Source organism: Sycon ciliatum, chromosome 6 (genome assembly GCF_964019385.1).
Source record: "Sycon ciliatum chromosome 6, ocSycCili1.1, whole genome shotgun sequence".
NCBI lineage: Eukaryota > Metazoa > Porifera > Calcarea > Leucosolenida > Sycettidae > Sycon > Sycon ciliatum.
In genome coordinates, this window is record NC_088648.1 from 21,918,512 (window position 1) to 21,942,511 (window position 24,000).

Sequence of the window (24,000 nt, forward strand, 5' to 3'; positions counted from 1 at the left end):
TGCCACTCAACATCACCGTTGAGGTCAATGGCATCAATTGACTTGGCCACAAACATGGCTTCCTCGTAGGAAACCCACGGCATCGGAACCGCCTTCTTCAGCATGTGGATGGCAATACAGAAGCGCAGCCATGGGAGTGGGATAGCACGTTCGCTCTCTGCACAGCGGTCGATGATGGTATCCCTTAGGCGCTGCAGCTCGGCGGGATGAGTACCCTCACCTGCGGTGAACCTGGTGCTATCGATGATAAAGTGTGACTCGTCGTTCCACACCAAGGACTCGTAGGGCGAGTTCTTGATCTTCTGCTGGAGTAGCTTGCGTGGATCTTTCAGATTGGTCTTCAGCCACTCGTCACTCTGGCAGCCAACCATGAGCACATCATCCGTAGTACTTTCTTCAGTGTCGGCTTTAGCATGGAGCAGAAGCATGTCAAGCCAGGACAGTAGCTGGTCCAGTCGAGTTGCATCTGAGGGTAGAGTGGTTCGCTCGACGTACTCCTTCTTGCCAACTCGGGTCTCCTCCATCTTAGGCAGCCTCTCCAGGAGAGGGTGAGATGAGTTGTACGCAGCAATGAACGTGGTGTTCTTCGACATGAAGAGAGGCTGCACGGACTGGTAGACCTGCTGCCCGCCAAGGTCACGGAAGGTGACGACAGTGTAGTCAGGCCTGTTTGCTTGCTCATGAATGAAACCCATGTTACGCTTGAGAAAGTCGGCGACCGTCTCGTGGATTGCATTGCGAAATAGTTGCTTGTCAGACGGCTGCTCGACAGGCTTCGGCTGACTGACATCAGGTGCTCCATCTTTTTCATCCACAACCTCAGCAGCTTCGGGCACATCCGTGTTGGCCTTTGCTGCACTCGTTTCTACTTGCCTCTCATCCTCCTTGTTGCGGTCTGCCACAACAGGAAACGTGCGCAGCATAGTGGTGATGTAGAGCTGATTCATGGCTTGCGATATGTCGTCGCATTCCACAAACCGTCGCTCTCGGGAGACCTCGGTGGTAGCATACGACGTGCGCATGCCTGGTGTGCTGAGTTCGTCTTCGTTGTGATCCTTATCCATGAGTGCATTCAGCAGGCTAGTCTTCCCGACGCGGGCTGCTCCGAGGATAGCCACGTGCAGGAAGCGAATGGTTGTGGTTCCGCCTCGGTTGGCTGCTTCTTGCTGAGCCTTCTCGACTACCTGAAGATCAGTCCGCGGGCCAGGTTCCAACTCTGACTCTGTGGACAGGAGAGACAACACAAGCAGAGCAAGCAGAAGGTAAATTAATGTCAGGGAATAGTACCAGCATGAGCCCATGGGTAAAGGCTGCATACAGGCCTCTTCAGACACAGCATATATTCCACAGGCCTCTTCAGACACAGCATATATTCCACAGGCCTCTTCAGACACAGCATATATTCCACAGGCCTGTTCAGACAGCATATATTCCACAGGCCTGTTCAGACAGCATATATTCTACAGGCCTGTTCAGACAGCATAATATTCTACAGGCCTGTTCAGACAGCATATACCGTAAAGTCCGGTGCAAACGCCCACCCCATTTTTGCAAGATCTGCTGGCCTGTACACACTGACCCCATGTAATGTCACCTCTACTGTACGAAAGTGCGTCTCATACCGTAGCGGGAAGAGCGCTTTGCTATGGTAAACTATGTCCACTTTCCTGGTTTCAAAATCTCTTTGGGCACTAGCTACGAGCTAGCTCGTAGTGATTTTATGATGATGGTTGCTTTATTTCGCAAATCCAAACGGGAGTTTCTTCCGAATAACAAGGTAGCGATGAACAGAGTATTGCAGGAACCAAATACACTTCTGATCATTTCCAAATCACGCAACGCTCAAAGGCAAGGGTTTTTCTCGAGCACTTCAGAGTTTTCAACAAGTATTAGTTAGCAGTGACTTTGTAGGTGTCGCTTGTACTAGCTTCTGTGACATACCCTGTTCAACTTGCAACTGCAATACTGCGAACGGTCAAGTCGTTGAATGACACTTCGTCAGAACAATCACTGTTCCGTGCTGCAAATGCCACATTGTGGCACTGCAGAAATTTCATGAAAACCAGATGGATTCTACGGCATTACTACATGGAGAGCGACCTACCACAAAGACGACTCATTTATCGAAGGAAAGGAAATCTCGACATAAGTTTTTCTTTGCAGCAAGATGATGACAATCGCTTTTGCAGAGCCTCCTGGTAAGACATAGGCAGTTTGTAGGCATTACAGCTGTTTTCGTACGCATTCGATCTTCATGCCAGTTTTCTACCACTATATTGACCTGAAAAAGACGAAAATAGTATGGACTCGCTGGGGTGCGCGTTGGCAGCGAAGTGGGCGTTTGCAGCGGACTTTACGGTATTCCACAGGCCTGTTCAGACAGCATATATTCCACAGGCCTGTTCAGACAGCAAAATTATTCCATAGGCCTAGCACGGACAATAGCAACTGATGGCAAAGAGTCGGGTGCTCTACGCCTAAATCCAATACATGATTACTGCAATCCGGATTCTAAGACGTTACGTAGCTCATGAGATAATCGTCGAGCCTATGGATAAGTGAAGTAGCACCTGTTCAGCGTGACTGTGATTTAGAATCTTGGAGTAGCTAACACCCCAGAAAGTGCAACCCCAGTCTAACGGGCCTGGAACTGCATAACTTCACATCACATCACCAACCCGTACACATCATCCGCACCCTGCGCAGAACAGCCCCGGTGTGGTACTCAAGATTACCTTGGGCACAACAGCAGTCTACTACCGCTTGCAACTGAGCCTCCAGTAACCAGTAACACAGAATCCTGCGGCCATGTCCCCCCCCCCCCCCTTGGCCCCAGCACACACAAATCTACTCATTGCTACAACTCACCGTCAGCATGCGGCTGGTCGACCAGCGAAACCGTCACGCCACTGTGCACTCCGACGAAGAAATGGACATCTGCCGTGATCGGCTCCGGGAAAACAAACGTATCGGAATCGTTGGCAGAATGCCGCTGCAGCCTCAGCCTTCGGTCTCCGGTCAATTCTATCGACAGCGTATCACGAACTTGTAGCTTCTTGACAAGCCCATTTTCAATCTGGGGGCTCTGAAGGCAAAGCATAACATCAGATATGTAGACAGGCACACGCAGTACAAATCTTTGAAGAGTAAGTAGGGCTGAAACGATTATATCGATTACTCGTTACTTACTCGATAAGAAATAGATCGAGCGGTTATTTCGATTTTATCAGCTAAACGAGTAGACTGGTACTTGCGCTCGGTAAGGGATTTTCCCCCATTTGGGGGTCGCACAAAGCGTGCATGCACCGAAAGTGTTGCGAGTAGATCTACGACATGAATATGTGCATGACTGAGTCTGTACACTTGCTACATATTGATGTACATGTAAAAGTACAAGCGCGATCGGAGAAAAGTCGACGCGATCACCGTCGCCCTCTTTTGAGCTGACTACTTTATTTACATACAGCATGCAAGACTGGCGGGCTCAGTATGTGTCTACACTATAGCTGCAAGGGCTGGAGTTCCCTCCACGTGTGAGTAGTCTTGGGCTAAAGACAGTAAAGTGGTCTTCAGTTTCATGTTTTTCGTTCTGTGGACGGTTCCGAACCAGTTTGCTCGACGACGAGCTAGGCCTGGCATCTGGGCCTATTTTGAGCATAGACAGGAAAAGCAACTACCGTATTTTCCCCAATAAATGTACAGAACTTTTATTTTTTCAAAGGTGGTCAGACCTGCACTACTATAGGAGACTGTACTAGTATTGGAGACGTGTACTTTTATTGTTTCTGGGAAGATTGATTGCCTGGGTTGGGTGGCAAACAACTTGTGATAATGATGCTGTAAGGCTGTAAATAGTACTAAATACACCCAACCATGGTAAGAATCAGTGTACAAAGACACAATGACGATGAACGGGTAAGAAAAACGAAGTAAGGTGGACCCTGGTATTTGTACCCCACTAATTCCCATCACATCATTCCGACATGTACTATTATTAGAGACGTGTCCTTTTATATTTTCGATCCACACCCAACATGTACTACAATTGCGGACGTACTAGTAATGGAGACGTGTACGTTTAATGGGGAAAATACGGTATGTAGTTACTTGCTGGCGCGCCTCAAGTCAGCTCATCCGTCGAAATCCGCCCATCTGCTCCCCTGGCCGGCTTCTCTGACTTCATCGTCGGAGTCAGCGAAGTCACAGGCGAAGGGCACCATCAGCTCAACCAGTGCGTCGCCTGTCTTCTCTGTATTCGTCTGGTCAGTCCGAACAGCTGACGGACTTGTTGCGGGATCATCAGATCTATGCACCCGCTTTCCGTCGGTCGTTGGCGATGTTGGACTCGTAACATTTTCGAAATTCACAGAATGTACATGACTGTACTGATGTGTCATGTAGTTAAAATAGTAATCGTTTAGCCGATAAGCCGATCGTTATGGTATCAGCTAAGCCACTAAGGAAAAACGTAATCGTTTCAGCACTAAGAGTAGGGAAGTACTGAACCGTCAGACCTCGCTTATCCGGTTCTCTTTAATCTGGATCCCTCACCATCCGGAAGAAAATCGTTGGTTACCGATTTACAGCATTATGTCATGCATACATGCAGTATGTGTGTTCGATTATCCAGTTCCCTCGTCTATCCGGATATTCTCGTGGAAAACGGATGTGTGCGGTTAAGCGATCGAGGTCTGACTGTATTCTGTGGGGCATATAACTTGGTGATACATGTAGAGTCGACTCCTGATATAACGAACACCGTTGTGCAGGAGAATTAGTTCTTTATAGCCGAAGTTCGTTATAACAGATATCTCCTGATATAACAAACACCGTTGTACAGGAGAATTAGTTCTTTATAATAACCAAAGTCCGTTATAACAGATATGCACTTACACCATACAAGCAGCAAGGCATGACTGACAAGTGGTCCATGACAGTATGAAGGTGTTTTAAGTTTACACGCGGCCCTACAAGGTTCGTCATAAACGAAAACGGTTCGCTATAGAGGGTCAATTTCGTATGGGTTCAAACAGGGGCATGGACAAGGGTTCGCTATTTTATTACGAAATTTGCTATAATGCGAGTTCGTTTTATTAGGGGCCATCCGTAAATATAGATATTTATTTAGAAACGAAAACTAGCCGTTTAGAGGGGAGGGGGCTGAGCGCCTGTTCGTTTCTCGAAAAATATCGATGTACATTTGGCATGAGTGAGCATGTTCAGAAAAAAGATCAAAAATATCGATACTATGTACCATTTGTATGTGTTCGTTTCTGAGGGAGGGGAGGGGGGGGGGGGGGGGGGGAGTTGAAGAGAAACGACTAGTTTTCGTTTCTACATAAATATCGGTATTTACGGAAGGCCCCTAAGTGGAGTCGACTGTACGAATATTTCTCGAAAATCAGCCAGACATCCGAACTGCGGAATCAGCATTAAATATGAACTCTTGTTTTAAAAAGCCAATACAAACATGATGTGATGTTGCACATCCCAAGAGGAGGGGGGGGGGGGGGGGCTCAATAACTCCTGTTGAGACATCCGAAGTCCCATATCTTCACACTTGTGCTCAACTTTGAACTGTTGAGTGGGAGAGCTTGTATAGCCACGCACAAATACGTCTTGGTAACTCAAATATGGAGGGGTTCCGGTTCACGGAACGACATTGCACTTGTTACTTGAAAGGATTAGGTGACTTGAAAAGGAGTGTCACCAGAAAACATTATTTGAGACAAGTGAAGCATGCGAAAGGGGAAAAGGCAGCAAAAAAGGAGCCACAGGCTCGCTGCGCATGCTCTGGCCTGAGAGCTGCAAAACGGTGCATGCGATGCGTGCAGCAAGACATCAGCATGACGTCAACATGATGTAACACATAAACAAATAAAGACATAATAATGAGCGTAACGCAGATTCGTGATGCATATTCACGACAACACTAACAAGCGGATGACAAGGTAAGTCAGGGAAGATGATTACTGGGGGAAGCTACAAGGAGAGACAGGGAGACGAGAGACTACATGATGAAGGCGAGCGAGCGAGAGAAAGAAAAAGAGGGAGGGAGAGAGGGAGAGAGAGAGAGAGTTGCTTGAAAAGGGGCCTGAGTACCTATGGCAAAAATGGGCACGCAAGCAGCTACCCAGGCCAACGGAACAAAGGGGTCATAAATTGAGGAACGGGAGGAGCTACCGGGAGCGGGGGAAAGAATGTGTGTGTGTGTGTGGGGGGGGGGGGGGTGGTACAGGAGATGGAGACCTAAAATTCCTGTATCGGAATATACTCGTACGTTAACATTAACAGCGTATTGTAACCGCCCTCATCGACAACCTGAATATTGCGTACAGCGAGCTGTGATGTAGCTATACTATACTGTACTTAGCTCACGTGGGCCAATTGCAACTTTCCGTAGCACAGAACAACTTTACTCTAATTTCAGATATTTTAGGTGCTCAATATTTTTGGTATGAGGACAACAGTCCAGGCTAGGTGAACAGAAATGTTAGGTACAGAGAAGCAGTTCCCTATTGGATTATGTGTGGTAGTGTTTTTTTCAGTGTATTCAAATCTTAGGTATGAAACAGACGCACCGAAAGTACCGAAAACTTGATAAATGTACACCGAAAAATTGTGAAATTACAGTATGCCAGAGCACCGGCTCTACCAGCAAGCCCGTAGCAATTGGTATTTTCACGCAGACACACACCCGCAACTCACCGGGGTACCGTTGACAAAAGTCGTGGTGGCGGTCACGCTCCACACACCTTTCACGTGGCTATTGATGTTGCCATTCCTGACATGTTTGTCCTCCAGCAGCTGGCTGTCAATAGCTCCGACTTCCTGCAGTGTACACGCGCAGCACGCCGGACAGGCAAGTAGCACGTGTGCTGTGAGTTTGGCGCTGACAGGATACAGTCAGCATACATGTGAACACCCTCGCACATATACATGACCTCATATCGAATTAAACGAGCCTTCCTGTCCCAAGACAGCAAATGACACGGGGAGCCTAGTCATCTATCACTGGACATTGCAGTGATGAGAGTGGATCCAACTTGACTGAGATGTTATTACAGAGCATCAGCAAGTCGAATTTTCGAGTGAAATTCGAGAATCGTCACGACAGGTACTCAAAAAGTCGAAACTACCGGTAGGGCTTCGTTCGACTGCAAAAGGCCTGCGAACAGACAATCGGCTTCAAATGCAGCTCGCATGGTCCATACACGAGCAGTGGTATTTTAGGGTTTTACGTCGGGCCCTAGACGACGGCTACTTTGGCCAACCGGACAACAAAGAAGTTGAGACCAAAGAGAATGATTTTATTTCCTGCGCATGCGTATGTAAAATGACGTAACACTCAGTGAGTCAGGTCCCTACAGTACTCCCCCCCCCCCCTTCCCCGTTGGGGAGGAGCGAAGCACGATAAACAGGAAAAAAGGAGAGAGAAGAGAAAGGAAGCGCAGCATGTACAAGGCGGAAAGAGAAAAATTATGATACAATATGTACAAGCGAGAGCGCTGCGTATATGAAATTTGTTTGTGACGTGGCAACAAAAGCCGAAACAAAAGTCAAAATGCAGAAAGCGGAAAAGAGAGAGAGGCATGACAGAGGCGGGTTAACATTTCAGAGGTGTGTTAACGTGACAGAGGTGGAGAGCATGTCAGAGGCAGAAAGAAAGAAAAGAGGAAACGTACGCATGACAGAGGAGTGTTATCGTGTCAGAGGCGGCTGCATGTTGCAGGCTTTGCGGGGTACCAGCAGGAGCGCTGCACTGGGCGACGCGTGCCGAGTGAGGTGGGGACGGATGGAGGCGAGCGCAGCTCCACGGAGTCCAGTGCCGGGCGTGTGTGTGCGTGCATAGTTGAGCTGGTACGGATGGTGGAGGTGGCCAATTTCCAGCTTGAGGCCAGGACGAAGACAGACGAATACGGATGACTGGACAGCGTGCCGTGGCAGGATAGCGGGGTATCCAGGTGGGCGGGGAGGGTGGCAGGGGCCACAGCAGCTCCGAGGTGGATCCAGTGACGAGTGGTGGTGAGGCTCAAGTTTTACGTCAACAGCCGGCGATTGACGGGATTCCGAGAGCGGGGCGGGCAGGAAACTGCGGCCAGAGCTCAGAGATGCCATGATGAAAACTCCGAAGAGCGCTGCGTCTGGGGTCACCGATTTAGGGTTTTACGTCGGGCCCTAGACGACGGCTACTTTGGCCAACCGGACAACAAAGCAGTTGAGACCAAAGAGAATGATTTTATTTCCGGCGCGTGCGTATGTAGAATACTCAGTGGGTCAGGTCGCTACAGTATTGCACAGAGCTCCAGTGCAATGTCACTATGGAGCGGTACTGTCTTGCATGCAAAGACTCCAGTACATGTAGCAGTTATTGTAACACACCGCGCAGCCGTTACCTAGCCAAGGTAGCCACCAACTAATGCTACATTTCTGGCAGAGCCTTGCTCGAGCGAAAACAGCTGATGACAGTCTTTTCATTGAGATCAGCCGAAGAGATACGATCGCCAATGGCCTGAACCGGATGGAGCATCCGTCACTTCGCGTCATCCTCAAAGGCCACAAGACACAGCAGCAACTCCGTTCTGCCCAGCCTGGTGACCTTTAGCAAAGAGGAGGAATGAGTCCAACAAATCGACTTGCTATGCTGCTATAATCAAGAGTTACGTACTCTGGCCAAAAACCACAGTGCATCTCAAAGTGTTTCCTTCTCAAGCTCGAAAAGAACTCAAGCGGTGGAGTCCAAAATTGCTGCTGCATGCTGACCCGCTTTTTCATTCCAATGTTCGCACCGTCTTTCATTTTGACACGCGCGTTATCGAACCGAAAACTCGATTTGCTGATGCTCCGTATTGTTTATTTTTCATAATTTGCTTCTGATGCAAACATTTTCGAGCCATATTTTAGGCTGAACAATCGCCACTGGAACGCAAAACTCAGGCCGCAAAGTGGATGAACTCTTACATGCAAACCCTCCGGATTTTCTTGGATAATCCAGGAAAACTCGCTTACATTCCTGTATACCGGAAAGTTATAAATCTACCGGATTTTCCAAAAATTGTCCGGCAGCACCTTTCGCGTACTGTTTGCGAATGTTTGTTGGTCATGATGACGTCACCACGATGTCATGTAATACAACATTTTGCACACTAATGTCAAATCAAGAAAAATGAGCGGCATCAAGGGAAACCCCATAATTATGCCGCAGATCAAGTACGTCATGACGAAAAATGGAAGAGGGAGCGGGTTTATACCAGACTCGGGAATGTAACGCGCAGTGGCCACCAGGCTGTTAGCAGTGAACAAACACCAGGTCAATCTATTTCCGCTCGCCACTCAGCGACTGATCGCACACTACAGTACGAGCAGCGCGACGGCCCGGATCACTACACCGACTCCGTAGTCTACCCAATGCTGCTGACTACAGCTATATCGGAAAACCAGTCCTTTGTTTGGCCGATCTTTTCCCCTCTTCTCTTCTTGCAGTGCACGTTCCACTCCTGGCACAGCCACTCATAACATGGAAATTAAATAGTATCACTCCAAGATAGGATATAATTCGCTCTCCTCGCAAGCCACATCGCTTTGGAAGGCTCTACTAGCTAGTTATAAAACATGCATCGTAGTGTTGCTTCCGATTTTGCCGCTCAGCTTTCACAGGTTCTAAACGATTCCAACCAATTGTCTCTTTTCTCGCCCCTTCTGTTCAACAGTATTAAGTTTTTAGTTTCCCGATGACTGTAACTTTCGCCTGTGTTCATGCTTTGCCAGCTAGTTTTTATTATAAGCCACGTTTCTTGCAGTAACGGTCGGCTTTTGACAAAATGCTCCACCTTCTTTTTTTTCTCCCTCACTCCCTTTTCGATAACCCTCAGTTATTTTTGTTTCCTGTTCGACCCTCTTCCTTAGTTGTACATTGTACTGTTGAGGCAACGAACTGAACTGTATCAAAACAAACAAAAATTAAACGGTCATGAAGGTGCGGTAGCTGCGGGACACTGGCGTGCAGTAGAGAGTGTCTTCACATCCATCACATGACCGTACAGAACAGCCATGTTGATTCCAACTCTCTCCACTCAGCATCTATGGGTCACATCATGTCGGCCATGTTGGTTCCACTGTCCAAATAATTCCATAATCACTTTCTTCACAAATAAATTTATTCACGTGACAAATAATATGTGAAACCACTCTATCCCACCGCACATTGCAGCATTGTGAGAATCCACACCTTATCTTGATAGACAAGATGGCGGACCTGCCCCGCATCACGATAAAAATGCGTCGCGGGCACAGACGAAGTCACACGCCAAAGCAAAAAAAAACTTCAGAAAGCAAAAAAGAAAATCAACCATTGAACCCTCGCTGCGCGGGACTTACGATGATGCATGGTCCAGCTCCGCCCTGAGCATTGTGACGGATGTTCATATGCACGTTGTCCCCAGGGCTCATTGGCGTCGCGTTGATCGCGATTCCTCCTAGCTGCAGCTCCTGCTCCTCCTCCGCGTCCTGCTCCTCCTCCATGGCGACCCCCTCCTCGTCCTGCTCCATGATGACCGCCTCCGCGCCCTCCTCCTGCGACCAACTCTAAGACAGCCAGGCTGCAAAGCGTGTCTCCAGGCCCAGGGTAACCACTGGTAACAGGGGCCTGAGTGAGGGGCCTGGGCGATCGATTTACTTGAGAGAAGACACTAATCAGGATCAACGTAGTCGTTACGTGCTACTACTACTAGTACTTGCACGTTCCGAGCGCGCAGATAAAACAATACCCGTGCCAAGCAGCGGCCGGCAGGGCAAGAAGTGGGACTTTCTCCAGCACAACGCTCTTCTTTTTTCCGGATTCGGTAGCCGAGGGAGCTCGGCGTGCTTTCCCCTGCTTGCAGTTGCACTGCACTGAGAATCCCTGCGATCCAAACGGGCGCACGCACTGCACTGCAGGAGTACTACTGGTCTGCTAGCTAGCTGTGTAGCCGGCTAGCCTGGGTGAGTAGGTCTACACGCGACACGGCCGGTGCAAGCGCAGCGGGCCGCGGGCACGACTCGCGAGCTAATCTGAATAGACCCTTTGCACAATACTACTACTATAGTGTACTAGTAGTAAGCGAGAGGGGTCGAGACGGGGCATGCTGTGCACGCGCTGCACACTTGGCATGCAACCAGCATGCATGGTTTGCTGCCGGACGTGATCAAGTTTCCTGTGACAGGCTGTGTTTTCACGGTCCAGACGCGATGTTCATGTATGTACTTCCCAGCCTTTTTCATTTGAAGTTTTTTAGTTCTGAAGGAAGAAGTACCGAAATGCTTTCCAAGGACCACTGTTGGGTTCTTGTTTGCAGCAACCGTCATCCCTAGTGGCTAGTCTAAGAAACCCACTTGTCTTTCCATGCATTCCCTGGTTATGCTGGCATTCCACACTCTTGAATCCTCGCTATCTGGCGAGAAGAGGGCCGCAGTTTGCTGCGACATCGTTCACAGTGTTGTGCTCGGAACACTTTGTCGATGACGACTTTCATCCTTGCTTTTGCGAAGACGCTGAACGCCCTGCCAAGAGACTCTGGAGCCTGAGAAAAAGGCATGACCCATCCCTGTCTTTGCAAGGAAGATCGACTGCTTGCTGGCGCTGCTCGAGCTGCTGATGTTGAAGTGCTGAGCAACGCAGCCTCATCGCTCAGCCTCAGGTGTGCGGAGAAAGTCATCTGAGTTCGAGCTGTGGCTGTGTGCACGATATGACAGACTTTCACATTATGCACATAGCCACCAAAGTAAAACTCATGGACACTATCCACGGGCTACTTCACTAGTACTACTCCATCAGCTCCCTCTTCACTGATCACTGTCGTCGGCGACTTGCCCCTGCGTTGGAGATGAGCACTCACTCTGGGAAACAGAAGTTCATCTCTCATCCACTCGGACGCATGACAAAGTTGGGCATGATGAAGGTACACTCGAGGAAGATTGGTGCCCATCTTAGTTCTAGGAGCATCAGGGTTCTGCATAGAGAAGCGTTCTCTACATCGACAGAGGAGAGAAGGTAGAGAAAATAAAAATAAATTTCAATCTACAGTAATCCGAAATATCCACTGACTGCGGAAAACTTACCGCTCCAATAACTCCTTCTTTTTCCAGACAGATACGCACCCTCATTCAGCAGAAAACTGTTCAGTTCCTTCCCAGACCATTCTTTATTTGACAGCTCCTCCACGGGTTCCACAGCCATCGATGGCAAACCACTCGACACTCTCTCCTCCATCTCCAAAATGGAAAAATACAGTGTTTCACCATGCTCAACAACTGATACTCTGCACAAAAATCGAAGAGGATGCCCCGTCTCGGATCACGTGACCGTTATTGTGCAAAGGGTCTATTCTGATAATTATTATGATCAGGTATAGAATATATAGAAATATATAATTATGATCAGGACAGTGACTGGTATAGAAATAGGTATAGAATCAATTTATTACGTCATGGGCAATGCTGACGCGCACGCGCACGAAGGGGAAAACCATCTCATACATCAGTACATGTCACGTGTAGCCATGATGACTGTCTGGACATGCAGTCTGCGGACAGAGGTTGTACTTGTATGACCGTTATACACTACTATAATAGGGCTTGAAAGTGCTACGTCACAGCATAGCAACAATTTCAAAAATTCAAAAACTGGATCCGCTTGGATCCAGTTTTTGTATGGATCCAAGCACATTTTAAGCGGTCTTACCCACAGCATGGTGATGTAGCCAGTGAAACTGACTGATTTGGCTACTGGGGGCGGGGTTACAACTGGTGGCGAAATAAAAGTCACACCTGCATGCGACATAAGTGGGTTGCTCAGGGAGTAGTAAAAATTACTACTCCCTGGTTGCTATGCACCCACATACTTAGGCAATAGCAAAGTCACACCTTAGTGGATCCAAAAATAGAAATCTGATGTCAACTTACTACTCCCTGGCCGTTAGGGCGCGCTCACACTGCGACCATGAGCACGCGTCCATGCGTCAGCAAAACGCAGAAACGTGGGAGTCGTGCTCACACTAGGCCTCGTACACGCGTAGACGTGAAGTTGTCACACAAACTTTACGAATTGCAGTTCGTATCCAAAAGAGTTCGTGCGTTTCCTAATAAAGTTGTGGCCCGTTTTGGATGTAATTTTTCGCATGTTGCATGTTGGAGGAAGTGCCTCGTGGCTCCTGGCTCGGATCGTATTCTTGATCGAGTCGGCGAAAATAATTCATTACAATCAGGTAGGTTTGGACTCTTGAGGGACTGCGGCTGACATCCAAGCGCTTTCGCTTTCCTGACCTCGTGGTCAGAGCAAGTGCCAGTGCAGTGGAAATTCCGGTAGTGGTTTCTTTCGTCTGTTGCCGAGATGAGAACTGTATTTTCCGGTGTAACTGAAATGTCTTGAGGTATGGCATTCTATCATCGCAGAAAAGTAGAGAAAGATGATTTCCGAAACCGAAAAGCCAGACCAAGCTGCCATCGTATTGAACGAGTACACTGTAGAAATTGGTCACTGACCCGATTACAACGAAGCAACTACAAAAACAAAAACAAAATCGACATCGTCCAAAAAGGGCAAAGAATGCATATATGGCGGTGCGTGCGTGCAGGACCACAACTACAAAATAATTAATTTTAAAAATGTGCAAATGTCGAGGTGACATCGACAACCGCCGATTTTCATGAATCAACACACCAGAATTTGAGAAATTGAACATACTTCAGGCCAGGTTGTACACAAATACGCTTCACGTCTACGATCATGTTGCCGCCAAGTCGTGGCACCCCCCCCCTCCGGGGGTCGCGGTCACGATTTGAAACGTGGCCGCGACGTTTTGGTCAAGTTCATGCCGTTGCCATGCAACTTGGCCGCATGGCGCATGGACGCTGGTTTTGGTCGCAGTGTGAGCGCGCCCTAATGCAAAGTCACACCTTAGTGGATCCAAAATAGAAATCTGATGTCAACTTAGTACTCCCTGGCCGTTTTTGACGTCATCACTTTCAAGCCCTGCACTGGACCTTCGTGGTGAAATTTCACTGCAGCGCTAGCTGTAGTTTGAACTGTTTTTCATGCTACAGCCAGTACAGCCAGTACAGGCAGCCTGTAGACGAGTTGTTGTAGGCAGCGAGGTGGTGTTAGTTCGGCCGTCTGCTGCTTCGTGTCGAAGTTTGTTTGGGTGCAGGCTGTGTAAGAATCTGTGTGTTAGCCAAAGGGTTTCATCGAAGTAACAGTTTCCTAGTGGCTCGGAGGCTCCATTCGACTGCTCCATACCATCACGACGTCGAGAACCGGTACAGCCTATCCGCCCACGCCGTTCAAAGTCGTGTCCAGGATTCAAGCAAACCGTGACTCCTGGCTGCAGGAGCGCTGGACGCCACTGGACGTTCATCGTCCCCGTTTGTCATGGTGTTCCAGTGATTCTGGGTAAGTGGTTGGCCAGTTTTGTTCTGTTCTTGGGTATTGTTGTTCGTTCTCGTTTCCTGAAGTGGCCGCAGTGCACCGGTAACCAAGGTAACGGGTATGCATGGCTCATGCTACTGTGATCGTCTCAACAACTAAATGACTATTTTGCTTGTGTACTGCGATTGCGAGTACATTCAGTGAATCACGGTGAATAGGTGAATAGGTGAATAGGTGTGGGTTCTCTTCACTCAGTACAGTCGAGTCGAGCGAGCTGTAGCTCCAGTCCCGATGCCGAGAGTCTGGCTCACTCCCCTACATGGCTTCTTCCCCTTGTCTAGCCTCCAAGAGGAACAAAGAAGTATGGTAGCCGACTGGCCGAAATAAGAAATAAATAAAGCATGGTTACACCCACTGGTCTTTTATTCGGGCACGTAATCACGGTCGTTTGCACCGAAGGGCGTCGGAAACTCAAAACACCATACAAGCTGTAGATCTACCATGTAAACCTTGTCAGTGTGTGATAATGCATGTACTGTAGCGGACATGGAAATCCAGTCGATTGACCGGGGCCGGCGCCCTCAGCGCGTACGCTGCGCTGCATCGCATACTAGTAATGCACGTTCCGCTTATCCACGGCTGCATGGCCAGCGCCCTGGGGCCACTAGACGTGCGACCGGATTTCCATGTCCACGACAGTACATGTACATGATATTAAAAGTCTTACCAGAACTCCGTCTACAGAGGAACGTTGACTACTGGTCAGAGTGTTTCTATGTATGGCGTGCGTGGAATATATGGACTGTAACTTTGAAGTATATGTACTAGTACAGTCGCGGCCAAAGAAATGCGACCCGCGAATCAAAAGCAGCTCCGCATTTCTATTTCAACATGCATGGTCGAATAACCCATCCGGGAGGGCCAGAGGGCTTAAAGGGGAAGTTAAGGCAAAAATTAAAATTTCACCAGTTGTAGTCTTCGGGGTGCTGAGTCGAATGGTCGTGGTCCGAGGAAGCTGAGACGCTCCCTTCCTACTTGAATCCCAATCGAACTCGCGCACTTCCACCGAAACTGGGTGACTGCGCCCTACTAGATGGGGATTTGTATGCAAAATGTCACTAAAAGCGCCATTTCGTTCTTATAAAAGCACGGATGACCGCGATTGGCCCATATGTTGTAGTCTTTTGGACGCTGAGTCGACTGGTTTTGGTCCGAAAAGGCTGCGATGCAGCGTTCCTCCTTTATTCCCAATCGAACATGGTTGAACAAGCGGTCACGTGCTCCTGGGTGCCCAAATCATCTGGTCACCACGCCAGCAGGCGACAACTTTCACACCAAGGTTCAACTCGAGTGACAGGACTGCACCCAAAAAAGGTCAAACAGGCTAGTAAGTTGTACCCTGCAGGCACGGTGACCAGGTGACTGGTGTACGCAGGAGCACGTGACCGCTTCTTCAACCATGTTCGATTGGGAATAAAGGAGGAACGCTGCATCGCAGCCTTTTCGGACCAAAACTAATCGACTCAGCGTCCAAAAGACTACAACATATGGGCCAATCGCGGTCATCCATGCTTTTATAAGAACGAAATGGCGCTTTTAGTGACATTTTGCATACAAATCCCCATCTAGTAGGGCGCAGTCACCCAGTTTCGGTGGAAGTGCGCGAGTTCGATTGGGATTCAAGTAGGAAGGGAGCGTCTCAGCTTCCTCGGACCACGACCATTCGACTCAGCACCCCGAAGACTACAACTGGTGAAATTTTAATTTTTGCCTTAACTTCCCCTTTAAGCCTTGGTGCTGCTTTCAGCTCCTGGTTCGGACTCCCCGATACACGTTGCAATGCAAAGGGAGTGGTGCTCCCTTGTAAATTTGCTGAGCGGAGGGCTCGAAATGCTTCTCGTACTCTGGACCTGCGTTCTCGACGTTGACAGCAGCCAACTTCCACAAGTTGACGTCACAATATGATGCAATGTGTGCGGATTATCAAACATATCCTTGACCTCAGCTAGTACACAATATCGCACGGAAGCACGTGTGAAGCGTTGACAAGCAGTACAAACGCCGTAAAATGACTCACTCTATAGGAGCATTGCATCAAAACAATGCCGTCAACTTGAAATTCTGTTGGGACAACACTGTATGCGTGAGCTGCCTACTCTTGGGGGTGATGCACTCTTGTCAATGCTCAGTGCACACTCTTGGAGCCTTGCCTCCACTGAAACAAAAGTGTGAAGTGCTTTTTGAATTTTAGGGTTTCTTTGGAATTTGCAGGCAGGCATAGTGGGATGGTCTAAGACCATGATTGAGAAACAGAGGGTTCCAGGTTCAAGTCCTGCTTGGAAGTCTGATCTACTCACCTCCCACCGCTTAGGAACTGCATCTGCGCCTTGATCCAAGAGGGTGGTGGCGTTCCTGCGGATACGGAAAACCGGGCCTTTGGCCGAGTCTCACGCGAACCGTGAATTTATTTTATTTTATGAATCTGCACTCGCTGAAAACATTCTGAAGAATGTTATCCATTTCTACAACACTCATGATGTGCCGCGTCTATTTTGGTGTGGTTTGTTATTTGTACATGTACAACAGATGGTGACCGACGTCCGTGACTTTTTTTGTTGTCGCAGTCATGGCTGCAGCAGAGGTATGAATTGTCCACACGTCATTGCTTTGCCAAATTCTGAAAATGTTGTCTCAAAGACATCTTACAATGTGCACACACATACACACATGTTTGCATGCGCACGCACACTCGCAATCACACGCGCGTGCACACACACACACATATACACACACACACACACACACACACACACACACACACACACAAACAAACATACATACACATGCATGTGCATACACACACCTGTACACGCACACACACATACCTACACACACACGCATGCACACACACACACACACACACACACACACACACTTGTACTTGTACTTGTTGCTCACTGCCAAAACTGGTCACGTGGGTCTCCCCGGGAGAGGGGAGAGAGACTCAAAAAGGAATCTTGGAAAGATGACTCAATTGGCTATTGAACCGCCCAACGGCCGACACCCCCTGAAATCCCCAAAACTCTGGGTGGACTTGAAAATGATCCCACTTATGGGCTCACCACACCTCAGTAAGTGGGTGAGGACAAGGTGCAGAAAAAGGATTGACGGCATCAGGGTATCCGTCCTGGGATCCAACTGCAGTTACCCCTGCCCCCAGTGAAGGTAATACGTGCTACTAGTGTGGGTGACTAAATCAGAGTGGATCTGATATTAGCTTCACTAGCACCATTGATTACACAAGAGTTAATCTAGCCAGAAGCAGTCCATGGTTAACAGGTACGTATACTTCAAATAGAAAGTATATGAACCCTGGAACCAACAAAGGTGGCACACACACACACACACACACACACACACACACGTGCACACACACACACACACACACACACACACACACATGTACCCGCTCCATGCTATCATTGGCCGGTTAAAACTTGTGCCAATACGTGTCACTGAAAGGGCAATGTGGTATTATTGATTATCTTCAGTGAACAGTAACGCTTCAATGTGGCCTACCTCAGCGAACCAGGCCCCTGAAATGGCAGTGGCCAAACGCAAGCAATAAGCCCATACACATATATCTGCAGTTAGCCAGGGCTGTCTCGTCCCCCGATGAACACTTGATCAACACAGCACAGATCTCTGGCAGTGCTAAAAACAAAAACAAACAAAAAACAGAACTTGCATGGCAACAAGTATGCTGCTAAGTACTGGTCGTAGCCAGGGAGTTGTAAAATACCGGTATTTTACGACTCCCTGGTCGTACCTTACTGGCAGCTTCTGTGATTCTCAGCTCATGGTATGCTAGCCCTTGGCAGATACTGCTGGCAGAATTTTTGTCTTCAGAATTTGGTACTTTTTCTGGACGCTTTCATGCATGTTTGGTATGTGGATAAAGAAATGGAGCAGAATTCAAGGCAAGGTGAAGTGCCTGCCATAAGTTTTGTATGGTTTTGCCAATTTCACTGCTTTTCAAGCAGAATCTGCCAATTTTTTTGAGCATTATCCGCCAAGGTCTACTGTATGCACTCTGTATGTTGTTATTGCAGAACCACGCGGTCAACTCATGGCCATGGTCAAGCCAGATGTTCCGCAAGTGGATCCCACGCCTCCAAGCAGCGCTCAGCTGCGATGCAATTCGTGTGGAATGCTGTGCCAAGCGGTTGATCTCCGATGCGCAGAAGAAGGAATTGATGGCGATAAAAGATTCGGCCAAACACAATGACAGACTGCTAGATATGCTGAGCGGGGTACAGCTGAGGCTTTCCACACTTTCTGTAGTATAGTGCGTAGCACTGAACCTGAAGCAAACTTTTCAAAGTTCCTAGATGACATGCAGTCAGTGGATACCTTTGTTGGAGGTAAGTAGAATTGTTATCAGTCAGGTGACTGAGAGATACTCACAGAATTGTACATAGGGGGTGTAGCTCGACCATCTGTGGTGTAGTGACCATGTACCACCGGCAACCTCATAGCCGCCATTTTGCCTGTTAAGACTATGTAGTAGCTATGACGACCATTTTCTGGTGTACTGACCGGACTATGCTGACTATAGAGGAGCTACACACCTGCCTGTACATGTACAGACAATACTGCATGTCCTTGAGTTGCTTTACTACATATCTGTACAGTGCATATTGATGGCACCAACCTTTCGTTGAAGTTTTGCAAAGGTGCTTGTCACGGTGTGTGTGTGTGTGTGTGTGTGTGTGTGTGTGTGTGTGTGTGTGTGTTTGTATGTGTGTGTGTATATATGTGTGTGTGTGTGTGTGCATGCAAGGAGGCAGGTATTTTGTGAGGCTGTGAAATGATTCGGCTATTTACTGTTCTCTGTGTCCTCTCTAACACAGGCAATGAAGATGCAGCAAATAGGGTAACTCGACATCAACCAGCCCGGTTCACCGGGAACCCACCACATTCACCCAGCCAAGCAACTCCGTCTCCGCCAGCCACAGCACCCAAACCAAAGCCTGTTGTTAAACCCCGGGCATCTCCCCCCAAGCTCACTAGCGTCTCTGCAAAGATAGCGGCCGTCAATTCAGCTGGTCAGGAACGGAAATCGGCTGGAAGTCTACCTTCAAAACCTAGTCGGACCCCCCAGCCTCCTACTCGCCCAAAGCCCGCCACTCCCCACAACACAGCAAGAACAGTGGAAACTAAGGATCCCACTACAGGTCACAGAGTGCAGCCGGTAGTGACTTCTGATCCTGTGTCTCCTCCACGACCACCGCTCTGTGACCGCGTACGACTAGCGGCTGGCGGAAACCAATCAATGGGCACTCAGGCGGCGACAACTGCCCCAGCTGATCCCAAGCCCTCTACGAAACCTAGACAAGCTGCTCCTTTCAGGTCTGCTAGTGTCTCTACACACTCGCGGGTTCAGTAGGGGTAGGTTGCACTTTTTGAAGCTCCCGTAAATCTTTCTTGGTAGAGCCCAGCCGGCATCAGGCCGGACTGGAGGTAGTTTCCGTAGGGTAGCAGTAAGTTTTTTTAGTAGTGCTCGTAGAAATTGGTGACCTCCGCCATGCCTGGGGCCACCACGAGAACAAACACTCGCGCGACTGCCCTGAGTGATGAAGAGCTGAGGCTGATGGCGTCGTTGCCGGGCATTGAGGTATCTGTAGTAGAAATCCTGAAAACATTGGCCGCATTTGTCTCGGAATCGGCTGATCGGGAGACGCGCCTAAACAAACGGGTTGACGAGCTGTCAAGGCAGCTCAAAGATGTGAATGAAGAGTTAGTGTCTCTCCGAGAATCCGCCATTGCCTTGCGAAAAGCTACCCCAAGGCCAGTTCAAACACAGCAGGGTACGGGTGCGGATCAACCTTCGCGTAGGCGTACCAAAGCTGGCAGTGCGGGTACAGGTACTCGAAAGCATGACACCACGATGTCCCGTAGCGTCCCCAGCAACATTTCCCGTAGCGGTGACGAGTGTGAAGAGGATGGCAGCGTCCCCTGCAACATCTCCCGTAGCAGTGACGAGTGTGAAGGGGATGGCGACCAAGATGCCATCCCCACCAAGTCCCAGACAGATGTGACAGAATCCAAGCCAATCTTCCATGTTATTGAGGATGACTCATGGAAGCTTGTCTCCTCAGAACGACCCAAAAACAAGCGTGCTGTGGTGTATGTGGGCAATATCGCCACAGATAGCACTGAGAGCCACTTCAGGCAATTTATCAAAACCAGGAGTGAGTTTCTGGGCGCCTCCATTCCTGTCCACACCTGCAGTATATGGCTGTCAGAAAGTGGGCGTGCTTCCGCAAGAGTGACCATCGATGCCACTTCACTCTCCACAGTGACAGCGCCCAACTTCTGGCCAAGGCCCGTATACTGCAGGCCATGGAGGTTCTTAGAAACCAGCTCTGAGGGCAGCACCAGCAGTCGCAGCCACAGCAGCAGAAACAGCACCTCTGCTGCCAGTGTTCTGACTAAACAGCAACAACAGCAGCCGGGTTCAACGTCCTCCTCCTCCCCGCCGCCACCACCACCGCCGCCACCACCACCGGCAGACTTCATCTCCACTCCACTACACAGTGGCCAAAAACGGAGAAACTCCCACCTCTCCCCACCAGAGGCTGGAGACCTGAAGAGATCAAACGGATCTGCGCCACAACATGACCAGCATGATGCGCAGCCACCCCAGCAGGATGCCCAGTCCTCTCACGCCCAATGATGGATTCCAGACCTCTGCGACTGCTAGTGACTAATGCATTCAGCCTGAGCAACAAGATAGGTGCCCTGCAGCATGCAATCCTGCAGTATAATGTAGACGTGGCAATAGTAACAGAAACGAAGCTCTGCTCAGATAATTCCTCCCATGAGTTGACCATCCCAGGATACTCACCCCCAATAAGGAAGGATCGAGATGCCCATGGTGGCGGTGTGGCAGTGTGGGCTAGGAGTGAACTATCCATTACCCACCACGACGATATAGATTGCCGTGATCACGAGCTCTTATGGATTTCCTTGGCAATGCACTCCGGAACAAAGACTGTTCTGGGTGCGCTCTACCGGCCTGGCTCTTGTGCAGAGACAGACACCAGCCTGATGGACTACCTAGACAACACTTTGGATGATGTCCGCCGTCTTGGCAGCAATGTTATAATTGCAGGGGACTTCAACGTGCATAATTCAGCCTGGCTACAGAGTAGCAAGACTACCCGAGCCGGTGAATGCCTGGAGGAAGTCTGCGCAGCACATCATCTTGTCCAGCATGTCACCCAGCCAACCCGCGGCAACAATACTCTCGATCTTATCATCTCCGATTTCCCACACCCCGTATGCACCACAGCCTATGCACCACTTGGACGATCTGATCATGCCGTTATCATTGCCGAGTTTCTCCAACAGCATCCACGACGCGAAGATCCTGCTGTTCGACAGGTTTGGAAATACGCCCTTGCTGACTGGCACCGCCTGAGAGCCTACCTCCGCAACATAGACTGGCCCACCAAGATCCATGGGTGTGCGGAGCAGTCCTGTCAGCGCGTAACTGATGTCATCATGCATGGAATGAAACAGTTCATACCATCCAAAGAGCTTGTGGTGCACCAATCCAACCCTGTATGGTGGACACCGGACTGTTCTAACGCCAATCATGCCAAGGAGCGGGCATGGAAGCTGTGGCGACGCAATCCCCGCAACGATAACCACAAGGTCCAGTACATCACAGCTGTTAACCACGAAGTGGAAGCGTGTCATGCAGCGCGATTAGCACATCAACGTAGAATTCGCAACAAGCTTACTGCAGGTTTCCTCCGGGACAAAGAGTGGTGGTCAACCATCAAGAGCGCAGCAGGCAAGGGACGTTGCTCTGACATCCCCCTGCTGACCAACCCTGCAGGACAAGAGTTCCACTCTTCTCGTGAGAAAGCCGAGTGCTTTGCAGCGCATTTTGCGAACAAGTGTAGCCTTGGCAATAACGACCTCTGTGCTGCTGACCTGCCTGACCTGCAACGACCTGCCTATGCCACGCTAAAGCACATTCACTTCCGCGCAGCAACGGTCAAACGGCACTTGGCGAACTTGGCTGTATCAAAAGCAACTGGACCGGATGGCATCTCTGCTCGTGTGCTCAAGATGTGCTCATCTGAACTTGCAGACCCACTGGCAAAGCTCTTCGCCCTCTGCTTCTTAGCCGGTGTGCAACCTGGGGCATGGAAACTTGCCCATGTAGTCCCAGTCCACAAACGGTCCTCCAGATCTTTGGCATCGAACTACCGACCAATATCACTGCTAACGATCATGTCGAAAGTCATGGAGGGCATTGTAAACACGCAACTGGTTAACTACCTAGAGAAGCATGAGGTGTTGCCAAACAGCCAGTTTGGATTCCGACGTGGTAGAGGAACCGCAGATATCTTAACGGCTCTCCAACATGAATGGGTCCACACCATAAGTACTGGCGGTTGTGTCCAGGTCCTCGCCGTGGATATTGCCGGTGCGTTTGACCGGGTATCGCACACAGGAGTGCTGTACAAAGCAAAGCAGGCCGGCGTCGACGGACGCCTGCTTGTATGGCTACAGGACTACCTCACCAACCGAAACATCCGCGTTGTGGTTGGAGGCCAGACGTCAGATGCTCAACCCATCCAGGCTGGTGTCCCCCAAGGCAGCATCCTAGGACCCAGCCTCTTCCTTCTATACACCTGTGACATTGAACAATGTTTAACTCCAGGGACGCAGCTGAGCAGCTTTGCAGACGACACCACACTCTACAGCTTAGTACAGCCAACTGACGATCTCCAACAGTCCACCGCCTCCCTCCAAGGGTCCCTCAACAGTCTTGAGGAGTGGGGCCGCAAGTGGCGTATCTGTTTTGAGCCAGCCAAGACACAGCGCATGACTCTACATCGCAAGCACGTTCCCCCCTGCACTCCACCAGTCACCTTTGGAGGTGAAGCACTCCAGGAGACAGATACCCTGAAGCTGCTGGGAGTCATGCTCGACCCTACTCTCTCCTACAGAGCGCACACTCGCAGTGTTGCACTGCGCGCCTCCCAAAGGCTGGGTTTCCTACGAAAGGCAGCACCCATCCTGGACGACCATGGTCGAGTGACGGTCTACAAGGGATTCGTGCGACCCCTACTTGAATATGCCCCACTGGCCTGGTCGAGCGCAGCCGCAACTAACATGGCCCAGCTGGACAAGGTTCAGCAACGTGCCCTGCATTTCCTGGGACCTGGAACCATCCTCCAAAGTCTTCAGCTTCGTCGGATGGTGGCAGCCCTGTCATACTTGTTCAAGCTGCACTACATTCCAGGGCCTCCCCAGGTAAAGGCCATGCTGCCACCAACCAAGCCCCCTGCCGTAGCTAGCATGTGCACACGGCAAAAACGTCAGACGCACCATGCCTTTCAGCTGAAGTGGACACCCCCTCGCACAGCCCCTGACTACCTCCTGCGATCCTTCCCCTTCTTCGCCATCACACCCTGGAACAACCTGCCTGCGGACCTCCTGCTTCACGAGCCTCATTCAAGACGCCTCCAAACCTTCAAGGTCAACGTATGTAAGGATCTAATCCGAAAGAGATG

General features: G+C 49.6%; 1 protein-coding gene and 1 long non-coding RNA gene across 2 annotated transcripts in view; one reads left to right on the forward strand and one right to left on the reverse strand.

Annotated features, from left to right (window-relative positions):
* The window catches only part of LOC135820126 (uncharacterized), an 18,854-nt gene extending 7,981 nt beyond the window's left edge, over positions 1-10,873 (reverse strand). The window contains exons 1-4 of the mRNA XM_065333436.1: positions 10,378-10,873; positions 6,709-6,831; positions 2,869-3,085; positions 1-1,222 (exon numbers count right to left, since the gene is read on the reverse strand). The exon at positions 1-1,222 is cut by the window's left edge and continues 973 nt beyond it. Coding sequence (XP_065189508.1) covers positions 1-1,222; positions 2,869-3,085; positions 6,709-6,831; positions 10,378-10,548 — 1,733 coding nt within the window. The 5' untranslated portion in view covers positions 10,549-10,873. The remainder of the gene's footprint in view (positions 1,223-2,868; positions 3,086-6,708; positions 6,832-10,377) is intronic.
* A 3,207-nt stretch (positions 10,874-14,080) lies between these two features.
* On the forward strand, positions 14,081-18,684 carry LOC135818903 (uncharacterized). Its single transcript, XR_010553812.1, has 3 exons — positions 14,081-14,425; positions 16,988-17,042; positions 18,514-18,684. It is a non-coding gene; the product is annotated as an uncharacterized LOC135818903 (long non-coding RNA).
* Positions 18,685-24,000: the final 5,316 nt, after the last annotated feature.